The sequence below is a fragment of the Cyprinus carpio genome, chromosome B6, assembly GCF_018340385.1.
Source record: "Cyprinus carpio isolate SPL01 chromosome B6, ASM1834038v1, whole genome shotgun sequence".
Taxonomy (NCBI): domain Eukaryota; kingdom Metazoa; phylum Chordata; class Actinopteri; order Cypriniformes; family Cyprinidae; genus Cyprinus; species Cyprinus carpio.
The window spans coordinates 9895111-9911292 of record NC_056602.1 but is presented as its reverse complement, the minus strand read 5'-3'; the positions used below and the strand labels follow the sequence as shown (position 1 = coordinate 9911292).

Here is a 16182-nt window from a genome sequence, read left to right as displayed (position 1 = left end):
ACAGGAGATTGCTATTATAAAAATGACTCCCATCCAATGCATTTCGTCTAAATATGTCTCAGCTGTTCTTTCTCACCTTTCAGTGAAGCCCAAAACAGAGCCCAAAGGTCTGATTCATCATGCATCTGTCTATGTAGTTTATTAAAAGCAATGTAGGTTTATTATAATTAAATCTCACTGGGGGTTGAATTTGGAAATATGGGAAATATTTCATAGATGGAATTTATTAGTTATATTATTTTAATGTTTATTTCACAGTCCCTGGTAATACTTGCTAGTATTGATGCCTATTCTGGTCTATTCCATGAATAATGAGATTACTCTGGCAGTCTACAAGAAGATATAATATAGTGAAAATTATTAAGATATGTTTCCACCCTTATCAAGGAATAGTATTATTATTATTATTTTACCATGGTGGTCTTCAAACGTTGGATCAGCGTAAACTAGGTTACTGGAGAAGAAATTGGCTCATAACTCCCCCTTGTGGTAAAATTTTAAATTAAATTATCATCTGTTGTATGCAAAAAAAATGCCCGATTCCTCAATCACATTAAACTTAACGTTACATCTAGTTGTAGTCCGTATTTAGCGACTTTTTATCAAAAACAAAACGAAAACAAACAAAAATAATGACACCAGAATCCACGTTTGATGTTCTATTGTTTAGTATTTTGTAAAATAAAATGTGAATCGAAACCGTAAATTAAATAATAATAATAATTGAAAATCCCTTAGGAGCCCATACCTTGAAAGTGCGGATGTTTCCTTAAAGGACTAACCTTACAAACATTCTAATGAAACTCCATAAATTAAGAATAATTTACTGAATTATTTAAATAAATTGTTTTCTGTTTTAACGACATTAATGCTAAAACTAAAGTTAGTATGCAACACTTTTCGGTTTCACGTTTAATTAGCATGAACGCTTTCAAATAAAAAAAGCCAGCCCAGAGCCCACCCTCATCACGTGGCCGGATGTATTTCGGCGGAGAAACAGGAAGCGTTACCGCAGGGAGAGCGAGGGAGGTGGAGTGGGGTTCTTGAATGAAACGGGCAGGCCGTGAAAACGCTGCCATCTCTCAAATCAGGACCGCACTGGCCACGGCTGGGGTACGATATGCGCTCGACTATATTTAACATCATCTGCGCTCCCTGCATGCCGCGCCACACACACATACACACACGACCGGACACGTAGGCTGTGTGTTAAACTCTAGCGAACTGTCTACCAGCACAGCTTTAATGGCACAATAGGCGCATATTCGGAAAAACCCAAAAGGAATATTTTTAGATGGGCTTCTCACTAGGTTTTGAAACCCAGCCATAGCCGCCCATGATTACCCGTAATCAAATCACTTCTGTTTGTCGTTCATATAAATGCTCACATCGGGCTGGTGTGGATGTGAATCTGGTGCTGGTGCTTAAAAGAGGAATTAAGTGTTGATTTTTCTTGATATGGTTTTGCTAGCGTAGTCTTTGCTGGTTTGACAGAAATGTATCTCGCATACATCTTTGTATTACTAAAAATAAATACCGTTTGCGTTTTGTAGAGGAACGGGACAGCAGGTCTGTAGTGAACCTGTGTGTAATACAAACCACAGGTTGATAGGCACCTGTTTTTGTTCTTGAATGTCAGAGCTGTGATTTATTGCTTTAGAATATGCTAAGTTACACCAGTAAGTGACGCTAATAAGCCATTTTGCATTTCTGTTTAGAATATTGTTCATATTTGTTGTCAGTCCATGTCTAAACTGAAGGTTTTGTTTTTGTTTTCTCCTTCTAGCCACATCTTGGCAAAGCAGACAAAATCCTTTAGTTTAGACTTGCACTGACAACAAACATGAACTATATTATAAAGCATATTATAAAGACATTATATTAATAACAAAAGTTATTAACTTTTGACTTTGTTTTTGTTTTCTCTCTCTGTAGATGTGGGTGGCATCATGAGTGTGAAAGCTTTTGAGCTGGTTCCCGCCGTGGAGCGGGAGCAAGTGATGGGTGAAAAGGTTCGGATAAACATTGAGTGCATAGAGTGCTGCGGCAAACACCTGTACCTTGGCACCAATGACTGCTTCATTCATCACTTCCTACTAGAGGAGCACACTACAGCCAAAGGTAAGCTGGCCTATAATGTCCAGAAGCTCCTCCACAAATACCTGGGCCTGAAGAAGCCAGTGGCTGAGCTGAAGGCTGCCTCTGCGTTGGAGCGTCTAATTGTCCTCTGTGACTCAAACATCACTGTTGTGGACATGGTTACTCTGGAGCCTGTGCCCACTGGGGGCACAAAGCTCAAAGGTGTGACTGCGTTCTGTATCAATGAGAATCCAGTGACCGGGGACGCATTCTGTGTGGAAATGGCAGTGGTTTTGGCACGCAGACGGGCCGTCCAGATCTGTACGGTCCATGAGGACAGAGTGCAGATGTTAAAGGAAGTGACCACACCAGAGCAGCCCTGTGCACCCAGCACGGACACAAAAAATATCTATCTATCTCCACCCACTAAATAAATCACAACCAACAACAGCACGGGAGCCTCTCAGGACCTGTTCCCTTATGACTGTGAAGAAAGGAAACCCATTGTGAAGAGGATTGGCTGGGAAGAGTTTCTCCTGGCTGGTCCAGGCGGGCTTGGTGAGTTAAATGAACAAAAATGGCATTGATAAGTATGTACACAACGACCTTCTATTCAAATTTTAATATAAGCTCACACCAGCATGAGGCTTTTCTTTTCCTTATTGAAACATTTTAGTCATCAATGATATTTAGAGGATCTTCACTGGAAGGTTTCAGTCAGATCTGTGACTGAATATTTAGATATTGTCATAACTGTTATTACTTTTATTGTTTAGGTCAGGACTCAGGAGATATTAATATAAATGAAAAATATATGCTTGGATAAATATAACATTTCATTCTGAAAAAATAAATAGACTAAAAAACAGATTCTGCTGTCAGTGGAGTGCAGCAGAGATAACTTTTGTTGTAGGAAATTAAGTTTATGATTCTTATCAAGATAATCTTTACAAATAAACAACTTTTATTTTTAAACCTAAAAAGATTCACCTGAAGTAAAAAGCTACACGTGAGCTACTGGATAAATGAACAACACCATGGTCACATGACTAACGTCACCACCATTAAGCTTCCGAATACTCTATTTAAGAAAAAAAAAAATCCTGGATTGTTTGAGTTGGAATTGTTTGCAGCAGTGTGAGTAGATGAGTTTACCTGTTTTGCATGATGTTAAATGTCCCCATTTAGTCACTTATAAGCAACTGGCTTTTTCAAGGCAATTACTGATGAAGTTAAGTTTGAAGAATAAAACATGAAAATATCTTGTGCTTATGTTAACCACAGACCTTATTTCAGGCTTTTAACCAAAAACCCAATTAAAACCCCATTGACTTCAGAAAAATGGAACCATATATGTGAAGTGGTTGTGGCTTACAAAAATATGTCACCCCTACAAGTGAAGCAAGCCGCTGTTGCTTTGTTTTCATTTATTTATAAATTTTTTTTTATTTTATTTTGGGGTTTTTTTGGACTCTGGAAGATAGTGTTTGTGGTCTAAATTCTCAATGAGAATCCCTTTATATTCACACTAGTGCATTTCAGAAGGAAATGCCTGTGGACTCTGTATCATGAACTGTTTTCTATGGCGAATGCATCTATTATTTGTTTGTTTGTCATTTTTTATTATAACTTTATCTGCATCCCACCTGAGATATGAATCTGTCTTCTCGGCTATGTCTGTCGCCATGGCAATCACTCGTTACGAGTCATGCATCTCTGTATCTTTATCTCTCAGGGATGTTTGCAAACGCGGAGGGCATATCTCAGCGTGCTCCGGTGAGCTGGTCAGAGAGCGTGATTGCCGCGACTGTGTGTTTCCCGTATGTGGTTGCTCTGGATGAAGGCTTTGTGACAGTTCACAGCATGTTGGACCAGCAGCTCAAACAGACACTGTCGTTCAGAGATGGACACCTTTTACAGGATTTTGAAGGTAAGAGTACTGTCCCATACATTTACCATTTATTTCATCCCTACACTGTATTAATTGTTGGTACTGGTCACATTTAGGCACAGCGTACTTAGTTGGCATGTAGTCAGTCATGAAAATATGGCTTTTCAGCATTCCAGAGCCAGAAAAGATTTATTGACAATTAGACTGGACCTACAGTAGAAACATAAGGCAGGATAGGATATTGATAGACTGTGTTTTCAATGACATCATGCTAAATGTGGGGGTCTGCTCTGTTTATAACACATTCACATTCACAGTCAAGCAAGTCACACTCTCTGATTTCTTTGAGGTGGAAACTATGGCTTCTCTCTGATGATGTATGCATAACGTCTCCAATCATTTGTTTAGCTGGGCTTCAACTCAGAGTTTCAGTGTGGAAAAATATGATGCTTTGAGGAATGCTGGTACCTGTAGTTACAAGTGATCATTACCTTAAAAGTTTAAAACCAATATCTGACATTGAACATAACGATGGCTAGATATCTTGCTTGTCGAGCAAGAAAAAGGCCAAAAAGGCAACCTCATGGCATATGCACTTTATTAAAATATATCTTACATACTGCTTCTACAAATGTACTGTTCAAAAAAATGTCATTTAGCTGCAGTGAAAAAAAAGAAAAAACCACCAAACAATGTTTATGAACATTGTATTAAAAAAAAATGCAGTGGACATGTAAACAGAACAGAACTATATATATCTACCTTTTCTTTTTTTAGATACACATTCTCAGATTACGGTAAAACTACTAAATGTTGAATCATACTGTTATTGCATCAGTCTAAATTATTTGCAAATTAGACTGTTATTCTCAATTCCAGGTGTCATCGCATTTATTCAGACAACTCATTTCCAAACTGAATCAGCTCATATGATCAACTCACTTGTTGAATTGCATGTTATGATTTAAACATGAAAAATACAATAAAATTCTGCACCAATTAAGTTAAACAAAAAAAAAGGTTTATAATTAGGTGCGTAGATTCGATCAGTAGAGAAAAATGCAAAAAGCAAAGGCAAAAAATCCACGCACCAAACAAAATGCAAACTTCATGGTCATTTGAACAAAAATTTATTCCTGAAGATTTACTAAGGCTATGTTTACACGACAACGATGTAGTCAAAAACGGAAAAGTTTTTCCCTTGCATTTTTAAAAAATTTTCATGCATACATGACAACATTTTCAAAACGATTCGCGTTTACACATCCACAAAAACAGCCAAAAACGCTGTATTCCGTATGCCAGGCCGTAGTTGGCGCTGTCACCTTGTTAGTAAACATTACCTGTTGCCGTGTGTATGTGATGTGTCTCCGCTGTTGGTTGTAATATTGGTGAAGTAAATCCACACTTTGCTGAAGAAGCTGCTTTTGAGCGGACAGAGTCCTCGTCGCAGGATGTAAATCACATGGTGGCAGGCTTTGTGTTTACATCAATGATGCGTGGTGCGGCGATGCTGTTGTGGTCTGCAAACACTGCTCACCCCTGGTGAGTTTATGATTATTAAGTGCCGGCCATTCTATCTACCGAGGAAATATACAGCCATACTGCTCGTTGCTGTTTACATTCCTCTCTGCTCCAACAGCAACAACAGAAGTGAGGCACTGAATGAACTGTACCAGCACATCAGTGAGCAGCAGACAGCCCACCCTGATGCTTTTCTCATCTTGGCTGGAGATTTCAACCACGCAGACTTAAAGTGTGTGTTCCCAAAAATACACCAACACATTAACTTTCCAACAAGAGATAAAAACATTTTGGATTTTGTTTACACCACCCAGAAAGGAGCTTACAAAGCCCTCCCCCTCCCCCACGTTGGTGCCTCAGACCACATCACTGTCATGCTAATTCCTGCATACAGACCGCTCATTAAAGTCGACCAAACCAGTTCACAAACAGATACAAGTGTGGCCTGAAGGGTCATCAGAGGCTCTTCAAGACTGTTTTGACACCACTGACTGGAATATGGTTAATCAGGCTGCCACATACAATAACTCCAGAGGCCTCCAAGAGTACTCAGAGAATGTCACTGCCTACATCACCAAGTTTATTGATGATGTAACAGTCACAAAGACCATCACTGTCCAGGCCAACCAGAAGCCATGGATGACAGGGGAGGTCTACAGACTCCTGAAGACACGGAACGTTGCCTTCAGAGCTGGAAATGAGGGGGGCCTGAAGACAGCTAGGGCCAACCTATCCCGCGGCATCAGAGAGGCTAAGAGACAGGAGGATAGCCCATCGATTCAGCAACAGCAGAGACACTCGGAGCCTGTGGCAGGGGATACAGACCATTACGGACTACAAGCCCCCACCGCGGACCTGTTACAGCACCATCTCCCTGCTGAACAAGCTGAACGCCGCCTTCGCTCGCTTTGAGGCACAAAACAGCACCACTGCACAGAAGACTCCACCTCCTCCTGGCGACCAGGTGATGACGCTGTCCCTGGATAGCGTGAGGAGATCCTTCAGCAGGATCAATGCATGCAAAGCTCCGGGTCCTGACAACATTCCTGGGCGTGTACTAAGAGACTGTTCAGTGGAACTCACTGATGTCTTCACAGACATTTTCAACATCTCGCTTAGTCTTCATATCTTATCAATGTGCTGTACTTAATGCTAAAGCATTTGTTTTCAGAAATGTGGCTTGTAGTGAAATTGGTGTTTCATGTAAACACCTGTCATCCCTTTTATATCACTCAATGTTCCTCAATGCTTTGAACTATAGGTACATCAGCTAAAACATTCAAGTTATGCAGTGCTCAAAGTTCTGATAATAATCAGATAACGAATGTCTTTTTGTGTCCACTTCATAAAGAACCTCTAAATTCTATATTTCTGATGCCCTCTCTCAGGTAAGGTGGTCTTAGCCTCTTCAAAAGCGGTCTATATACTGGTTCCTCTCCCTCTGGAGCGTCAGATCCAAGACCTTTTGGAAGGCCATCGAGTCGAAGAGGCCCTGACTCTTACCGAGGCGGCACAGAGAAACATTCCCAAAGAAAAATATCAGGTACACCAAACTGTTCTGGCTAACTGGTCAATAAAAAAAGAGTGTTTCTCTCAATTGGGGAAATTATTTTAATTGACACTTTTCTCTTTTTATGTTGTAGATATTGCACAAAAGAATTCTCCAACAAGCAGGATTCATCCAATTTGGCCAGCTTCAGTTTTTAGAAGCAAAAGAGCATTTTAGGTGAAGTGTATCATTTTGTCATGTAATTAATACTGTTAATTGCAGCTTAGACCCAGATGCTTCAGAGGAAGACTGAACGGAGTTAATTAACTTCTTTGCTAATTGCTTCTTATCCCTCTGTGCACCTGACCCTAATCGCTGTATGCTAATGGATGGAGAACAGTAACTTGTCTAACAGCTGAATAAATGGCCGACATAAATATCAGTGGATCTACCATGTTGAATTCTGCATGTATTTTAAGCTTCTACATCTATCATACAGCGAGAACTAATAATCTATTTAAATCACTAATTGCTTATACTACCATAATATTCCACTTCGATGGCATGGAGAAGGTGCATCTAGAATGATTTACTATAGAAAAACATGGCCTTCAATAAAACTTTGAATAGAATTGGGCAAATGGACAGTTTCCACCCATATATAGTATTGGTACTTACTCATTTTGTAAAATATTTTCAGTTTTCATTTTATTTTAGTATTTTTGTGCTTTTGTCAGTTTTATGACTACAATTTTATTACAAAAATTTTAAGGGTTAGTACTCAAAAATGAAAATTCTTTCATTAATTACTTATGTCGTTCCGAACCCGTAAGCCCTTTGTTCATCTTCGGAACACAAATTAAAATATTTTTGATGGAATCTGAGAGCTTTCTGAATAGATAGCATCGCAACTGACAGACAAAAGGTAGTAAGGACATCATTAAAATAGTCCATGTGACATCAGTGGTTCAATCGCAATGTTATGAAACTATGAGAATACTTTGTGCGTAAAGAAAACAAAAATAACTTTATTCAACAATTTCTTCTCTTTTGTGTGAAAATTCGATGCATTCGTTCATGAGGGTACCACTATTCGTGCATGTGATGCTTTTGACACAGGAGCCGACATACTGATGTAAAACGTCCATTCTCTCTTGGTTCGCTTTTGCTGAATGTAATCAGTGCTGTTTACGTTCAGTAGACGGCGAGCGCATGCTGAATGTAAACAATTCTCATTACGTTGATTACATTCCGGGGTACTCTCCAAAATGGTGGAAGATGGTAACTCAGGGAGAAGAATTGCTGGATAAATTAAGGCTGGTTCACACGGCAGGATAATAGGCCGATTTTAGCCCCGATTCACCCCTTCCGACAATCTTAGGATGCTCCGATTATCGTAAAATAATCTGATCAAATATTCCTGCCGTGTGTGATGTGTTAAGACTGCTCTCCTCTGCTCGGAAGGACGTCGGGACCGCTCCGATCTCAAATCGGGGATATCCAACATGTTGGATTTATTTGGCCCGATTTCTTCTCGTGTGTGGCGTCCCCCGAGGACAAACGATCACGCAGCCTGTGGACTGTGGCGTGTAGCCAATCAGAAAGCGAGGTGACGAGGCGGTGAGGAAGTACCGGGAAACAAAATCAAAACAGCCGGCGGCATGGTGCACCAGAAAGTCCGGTGGACTGCAGTCCACCAGAGTACATGGAAACGAATATATGAACGTTTATTTCAACGGTTATTAATCTGTGTAGTACGTAACAACATTTCTATGAGATAAAACAACAACAACTTACCTCCATATCATGATGTAGCAAGTATAGTCCATGCTCGCGTTGTCTCCACCTCTTTGACCATCGCCTTTTCTTGTTTTTCTTATGTTTTTTTTTTCAGTTAAAAACAAAGCACAAACTATGGCCACTGCATCCTCTTTGTCCGCCATGATTGTTTACTCTGAAGTCACGTTTGATCTCGAGGGATTTTGCGAGATTTCCCGTCTGACATGGGAATACTCGGGAGTCAAATCGGTTCGTGTGTGATGAGTTGATTTTGCCGTGTGGCTGCACACCACACACTGTACGACCAAATCTGTTAGACCCGTGATTTTTTTATCGCCGTGTGTGGGGTCTCTCAGGTTTGGAAAATCGGCCGACAATTTTAAAATCATCCCGTGTGAACCAGGCCATATGTTATTGTTTTCTTTGCACACAAAAATAATTCTCGTAGCTTTGTAAAATTACATTTGAACCCCTGATGTCACATGGACTATTTTACCGATGTCCTTGCTACGTTTCTGAGCCTTGATCGTGTAAGGATCCTTGATCTCTATGGAGGGTCAGAGAGCTCTTAGATTCCATCAAAAATATCTTAATTTGTGTTCCGAAGATGAACGAAGGTCTTACAGGTTTGGAACAACATTAGGGTGAGTAATTAATGACAGAATTTTCATTTTTGGGTGAAATATCCCTTTAAATATTTCAATTAATATTTGTTTTATTTCAGCTTTGTTTCAATTTATGGAAATTATTATTAGTTGTTTTAGTTTTAATTAACAATAAAAACACTTTGAATTATCTTAATCTTAATTTAACATGGCAGAATTTTTTTTTTTTTTTTTTTTACATTCTTAATTAAATGGCAATAATAAAAGGTTAATTTTACCATAAAACCGCAAATAATAAAACAGCTAAATAAATGCAATAAAATAATAGTTTAGTAATAATAATACACTCTAATTTATATCAGACCCTTTTTTTTTTTTTTTAATAAATTGAGCTTTTTATGATGCCCTTTTTAGGAAAGGACAGTTGGATGTGCGGGAGCTGATCTCTCTTTATCCACTGCTCCTTCCCGCCTCTTCCTCTTTCACGCGTTGCCATCCACCACTTCATGAATTTGCTGACTTGAACCACCTGACGCAAGGAGACCAGGAGAAAGTACAGCGCTTCAAACATTTCCTCATTAGCTACCTGCACGAGGTGCGTAGCAGCGACAGCGCTAATGGTTTCCGTGAAGATGTAGATACTGCACTGCTGAAGCTCTATGCAGAGACTGGCCACGAGAGTCTCCTCGACTTGCTGGCTTCCGATAATGCCTGTGTCCTGGCAGACAGTGCTCCCTGGCTGGAGAAGCATCACAAGTGGGTACTCGCTTTTATTTTTCCTTTGAGTAGCTATTGATCAGAAGATTCCATCCAGTTTTGACAGTTTATTTTTGCAAGAAAACTAAAGATGATGTTTGCGACACCTTTGCTGAGCATCACATTTTGTAGTATTTTGGTTGGTGTTTCATAAACCATCATGATGGATTAATCATCCATGCCCTCTGTCCTTTTATTCACTACAGTTACTATGGCAGCACATGAATTAAAGCCTTAATAAATGTCAGTGTTTGACAATGGTTAAATAACTTTTGCTACAATTCTTAATGTGTGTGATTTGACTGTAAATGTTTTTTTTTTTCCTCTCTCTCTCTGTTCAGGTATTTTGCTCTTGGGCTTCTGTATCACTACAATGCTCAAGATTCTGCTGCTTTACAGGTGAGATCTGATTGCTGATGTGCTGTTTGATTGTTGTGGTGACAGCTTAGCCTGCAGTTGTTGCATTTGCCGTCTACGGAGGGTCAGAGAGGGTCTCAGATTCCATCAAAAATATCTTAATTTGTGTTTTGAAGATGAACGAAGGTCTTACAGGTTTGGAACCACATGAGGGTGAGTAATTAATGATAGAATTTTCATTTTTGGGTGAACTAACCCTTCAAAAGAATATTCTAGGATAAAAGGATAGTTCACCCAAAAAATAAAATTTTGTCATTAATAATTACTCACCATCATCTCATTCCAAACCTGTTAGACCTTCGTTCATCTTCAGAAAACATCTTTAGAACACACACATTTTTGATGAAATCCGAGAGCTTTCTGACTCTGCATAGACAGCAACGCTACTTTCACGTTCAAGGCCCAGGTAGTAAGGACATCATCCTCTCAGTTTATGGATGTCTAAGAGCATGTTTTGGTCCTGTCCTGTTATAGATGTGGGTAAAGATTGTCAATGGTGATCTTCAGGACTCAACGCGACCAGATCTGTTTGAATATGTTGTGGATTTTCTTAGTTTTTGCTCCAACCTTGATCTTGTATGGCGGCATGCAGACTGGGCACTACAGAAGGATCAGAAGGTTTGGACTTTATATTATCGTTTACCCACAGAATAGTCATTGGGATGTCATTGAATAGCTCTTTATCTTTTAAATACAGGTTGGTGTGCAGATCTTCACCAAACGGTTTACCTCGGAGGAGAAGACGGGCCAGTTAAACCCAGATGACGTGATCACGTATTTGCAGAAGCACAGTCAAGCCCTTCTGCTCTACCTGGAACACCTTGTTCTAGAGAAGAGACTTCAGGTAAATCATCACTGTTCCAAAGCATTTTTAATCCTTTAGTCCAGTGCTGTACCAATGCTAAAAGTTTCCCTACACTTTGCGTGTTCTGTCTCTGTTGTTACAGAAAGAGAAGTGTCACACACATCTAGCTGTGCTGTATGCAGACAGAGTGCTGGGCCTGATCTCACGACCATCAGCCACTGATGACCAGCTGTCTGCTGCCCGCCAGAAACTACAACAGTTACTGAAAGAGTCTAATCTGTACAGGGTCCAGTTACTACTAGGTAGGTACCCAGTACCTGTGTGCCTGTGTCTGTTTTCCAATAGACATATTAGGTTTTTATTTTAATGTCAGACACACTGACCATTTGGTTGCAGTATAATTAATTGTCTCCATAAGAACATCAACAGCTGAGTTGAGCAGATCTCTAGTGGTCTTTGAGTTTGCAGATATGGCTCATTGCATTTTTTTGACTGTTCATACAGCAATAATGGGTTTCTGTCCAGGTGTTGTAGTAATGTTTTAAGCTAGAATATGTAACTTCTGACCATCTAGAGCAGGGTTTCCCAAATGGGTGTTCATTAGGTGATTGAAAACCTGCTAAATTGAATGTAATATTAAAATAAGTCAGTTTACAGTGATTTCAGTGCAGAGTGCTTTGGTTTACAGTGTGGTCTCCCCCTTTGTAAAAATTGCATTCTGGAGGGCATCAAATAAAGGGACAGGGGCTTGAGCCTCTTTAAAGCAGAGGTTTACAGTATTACACTGGATTTCTGTAGAATTTTCCATCAAAATAGCACATCAAAGATAAGACAAATATTTTACTATTGTAATATTGCACTTTAAAAATGCTCCATAATTTGTTTTTGTTGTTGTTTCTTTTTTACAGTACAATACTATATTGATACTAGGGCTGGAACAGAATATTCGATTATTTGAATATTCGTTTGGTGGGTTGGCATTCAATTTTCAATTTTGAGATTGTGTTTAGTATCACTAGTGCAGTGTCCTTTCTTGGAGCATATAAGCCCTGCCTGCGTGAGGCGCTCGCGCTGTTCTGTAATTTATTAATTCTGAACATGCCGTGTGTCCATATTTCACCAAATTGCCACACTGCATTCCCTTGTGTCCGCAGCAACACATCCGCCATGCGTGAAGTCAATTGGATGAATGGTTCTCGACATAAAGAAATGCAAACAGACAGACAGACACACAGAGATTCCTGCCTTTATAAGAGAGAAGAATATGTTAAGCCCATAGACTGTAAAAAAATATGGACGTAGTGTCCGTGACGTCACCCATAGACTCCTCAATAGCGGTTTTGAAGCTCAAAGTGTGCAGAGCGGGCCATCGCCATCTTGGCAGCGCGTCACCGCGCGACTCTCCCGGATAATCGAAAATGGGCAAAGAGGCGGGAGCTGGTTGCTGAAGCCACGTCCACCTAGCACAACGTCAATGTCAGCAGCGGCAATCTACCTGTCACTCAAGTGGCCACGCCCTTAATTATGCAGAACTTTAAGGTTTAATATAATTTAAACGGATAAGTTTACAAAAAAATTCACCCCCCTCACAGTTGTCATGAAGGGCAAAATTAGCTATCTAGACCAAAATAATTTTTTGAACCAGGCTGTAAACATGTTTTTTTTCCGCTGTAAAGTCTATGGGACTGACTCCCTTTTGCAGCCAGCCTCAAGCGGCCAGTCGAGGAATTACAGTTTTAGTCACTTCCTTGTTGGCGTCACGAGAGAGAATCAAATATTCACTGGTCTTTAAGCCCCCTCTCTCCAAAACTTCGAATATTCAGTGTTGTTTACTACCGAAGTTTCGAAGCTCAAAAAATGGTTTTCGGGCCATCCCTAATTGATACTAAGGCAGAAATTTATTTGTTATTAGTCTTGGCAGAAATAAATTTATTATTAGAACTATAATTTTTATAAAAAAAAAAAAATAAAAAAAAAGGATATATAAGAATATCTTATCTTATTTGTTTTGTTTTGTCCAAGTTGTAGCCATAAGAGATTTTTTGTGAAATAACTGTAACATTTTAGTATAGGGACCAATTCTTACTATTAATTAGCTGCTTATTAGCATGCCTATTATTAACACATTGGATGTTTATTAGTGCTTATAAAGCACATATTCTCCATGACCATATGTGACCCTGGACGGGTATATTTGTAGTAATTGCCAACAATACATTGTATGGGTCAAAAATGTCGATTTTTCTTCTATGCCAGATCATGTTCCATGAAGATATTTTGAAAATTTCCTACCGTTAATATCAAAACATAATTTTTGATTAGTAATAAGCATTGCTAAGAACTTCATTTGGACAACTTTAAAGGTGATTTTCTCAACATTTAGATTTTTTTGCACCCTTAGATTGCAGATTTTCAAATAGTTGTATCTCAGCCAAATATAATCCTATCCCAACAAACCATACATCATAGCTTATTTATTTAGATTTCAGATGATGTATAAATATCTCTTATGACTGGTTTTGTGGTCCAGGGTCACATTCTTCATCCTTACTATTAATAAGCAGTAATTAGGAGTTTGAGGCAGAAGTCATAGTTAGTGGTTTATTCATAGTGAGAATTGGACCTTAAAATAAAGTGTGACCAAAATAATGTTATTCATCAAATTCCATTCAGTTCAAATTCCAATCGCAATGTACTCTCACCAGCCACTTTATTAGGTACACCTGTTCAGCTACTCATTAATCCAGATCTAATCAGCTGATTACATGACAGCAACTGTGCATTGGTCAATACAATCTGCTGAGGTTCAAACTGAGCATCAGAATGGGGAAGAAAGGTCAATTAAGTGGCTTTAAAAGTGACATGGTTGTCCGGTACTAGCAAGGAGTACTCGATAAAGTGGCTGAAGGTGTAAAGAGCTGTAATATGGTTTCACCTGTATTCACCAGTGTCACCTGCTTGTAGGTAAAGTTCAGGACTCCGAGCTGCTGCTGCTTGAGCGAGCTACACTACATGGGAAGTTAGAGGAACATGACAAGGCCTTGCACATTCTAGTGCACCAGCTCAAAGACTCGGCTGCAGCTGAGGAATACTGCTCTTGGGCCTCTGCGTCTCATGACCAGTTCTACCGTCAGAACCTTTTCCATCAACTTTTGAGTGTTTACTTGGACCCGGATGTACCAGGAGGGGTACAAACAGTAGCTGCCGTTGACTTGCTTAACCGGAACGCTGACGTTTTTGATGCAGTGCATGTGTTAAAGATCCTCCCAGAGGAGTGGTCTCTACCTTTACTCCGTCCTTTTCTTTGCGGGGCGCTGAGGGCCAGCGTGCATGCACGGTGCACTTCCCAGGTTGCAGTGGGGCTGGCCAGAGCACAAAATCTCCAGCTTCAGCATGATAGGGTGAGTTCTCACGAGTTGTTTTTTATGTTTTTATTTTCAGTGTCAGCACAGAGTCAAGTCACATGGTGTTCAGTCTATTCATTTAATCGAAATCAGAAATCAGAATCGAAATTTATTTAATGTATTTAGTCATATGGGTGTGTAAGTTGATAAAAATTCAGATATCTTGACTTTAATGACATGGCATGGTTAGTTTAGATTGAAAGAACAGCATTTATTTGAAATAGAAAACATTTAAACTTTACGGTCACTTCTGACCAATTTAATTCATCCTTGCTGTATAAAAGTATTATTATTATTATTATTATTATTTTAATTTACTGACCCCAAACTTTGGATTTTTAAAAAAAAAATGTTTTTCAAACCAAAATCTTTTTAATCTTTTTTTTTTTTTTTTTTTTTTTTTTAAATTGAGAATACTTACAGTAAATGTCATTGACCCACTAACCACTACATTCTGTGTTGTGTAGCTGAAGTATCGAGGCGGCCCAATATTAGTGTCTGAAAAGAAAGGATGCCAGCTGTGCCACAATACCTTTAGTGAGCCAGACTGCGCCTGCTTGCCTGGCGGAACGCCTGTCCACATCCACTGTGTCGCCAAGAAAACCCTGAACTTACCAGTAGAGCGACAACAGGAAAACACCCACCACAGCAACCACACATGAAGCTGATGAGTACCATGGGGCAGTGGACACATGCTGGCATCGTACCTGTACCGCACACACAGGGAGAAGGCTGAGTGCATAGAACAGCCATTCAGAGCCCTTGGTGCGATCAGGACCTGCAAATGAGTGTGTGGATGTCTGATTACGATTTATTCCATAATCCCTCTGTGGGTGCACACACAACACTGACAATGAATATGAGAATATTTTAATGAACGTCAAACAAAAACTCTAAAGAAAACCTGACAATGTCTTTTTGGTCAGTTGATCTTTTTAGCATCGCCTTATGATGACTGGTCCAGTGGCTTTTTAAATTGATGGTGTCCATAATAACTATTGCTTGTAAACTGTTTGGGATCTGGATACTAGTGTCTTGACTGTCTGTTCTCAGAGCAGAATTATCAAAAATGAGTGTATGTGATTAAACTGGTCAATAGGTTTCATTAAACAAACAAAACACCAAAGTTACTTGCTCTGTTCTCAGAGAGTGACAAGTTATAGCCTTAACTGATTACATCATGATTTATTTAATATAAGGGAGCAATGCTCAAAAAAGACATTATTTTCATAATTTCATTATGAGTATGGTTTGTGGTCATCATAGCTATTTTAAATCATTTAATAGAGATAAAATGGAAGCTTTTCCATGTTCATTTATAGTCTGATCTGGAAAAACTTCAAAGTTACATCATAGTGTTATGTAAGATTCTCCAATGAAAGTCTGATTAATGAGCACAACCCAAGAAAGATATTCTTGTTTGTCTCTCTCCT

General features: G+C 39.3%; 1 protein-coding gene across 1 annotated transcript; it reads left to right on the top strand.

Moving 5' to 3' along the window:
* Positions 1-955: 955 nt before the first annotated feature.
* Positions 956-15505, top strand: LOC109054740 (transforming growth factor-beta receptor-associated protein 1 homolog). Its single transcript, XM_042725632.1, is given in 12 exon segments — positions 956-1113; positions 1936-2637; positions 3815-4009; positions 6883-7037; positions 7138-7220; positions 9782-10123; positions 10465-10522; positions 11015-11158; positions 11238-11384; positions 11488-11647; positions 14310-14746; positions 15217-15505. Coding segments are annotated over 11 exon segments (2604 nt in total). The 5' UTR covers positions 956-1113; positions 1936-1949; the 3' UTR covers positions 15412-15505.
* The last annotated feature ends 677 nt before the right edge of the window (positions 15506-16182 follow it).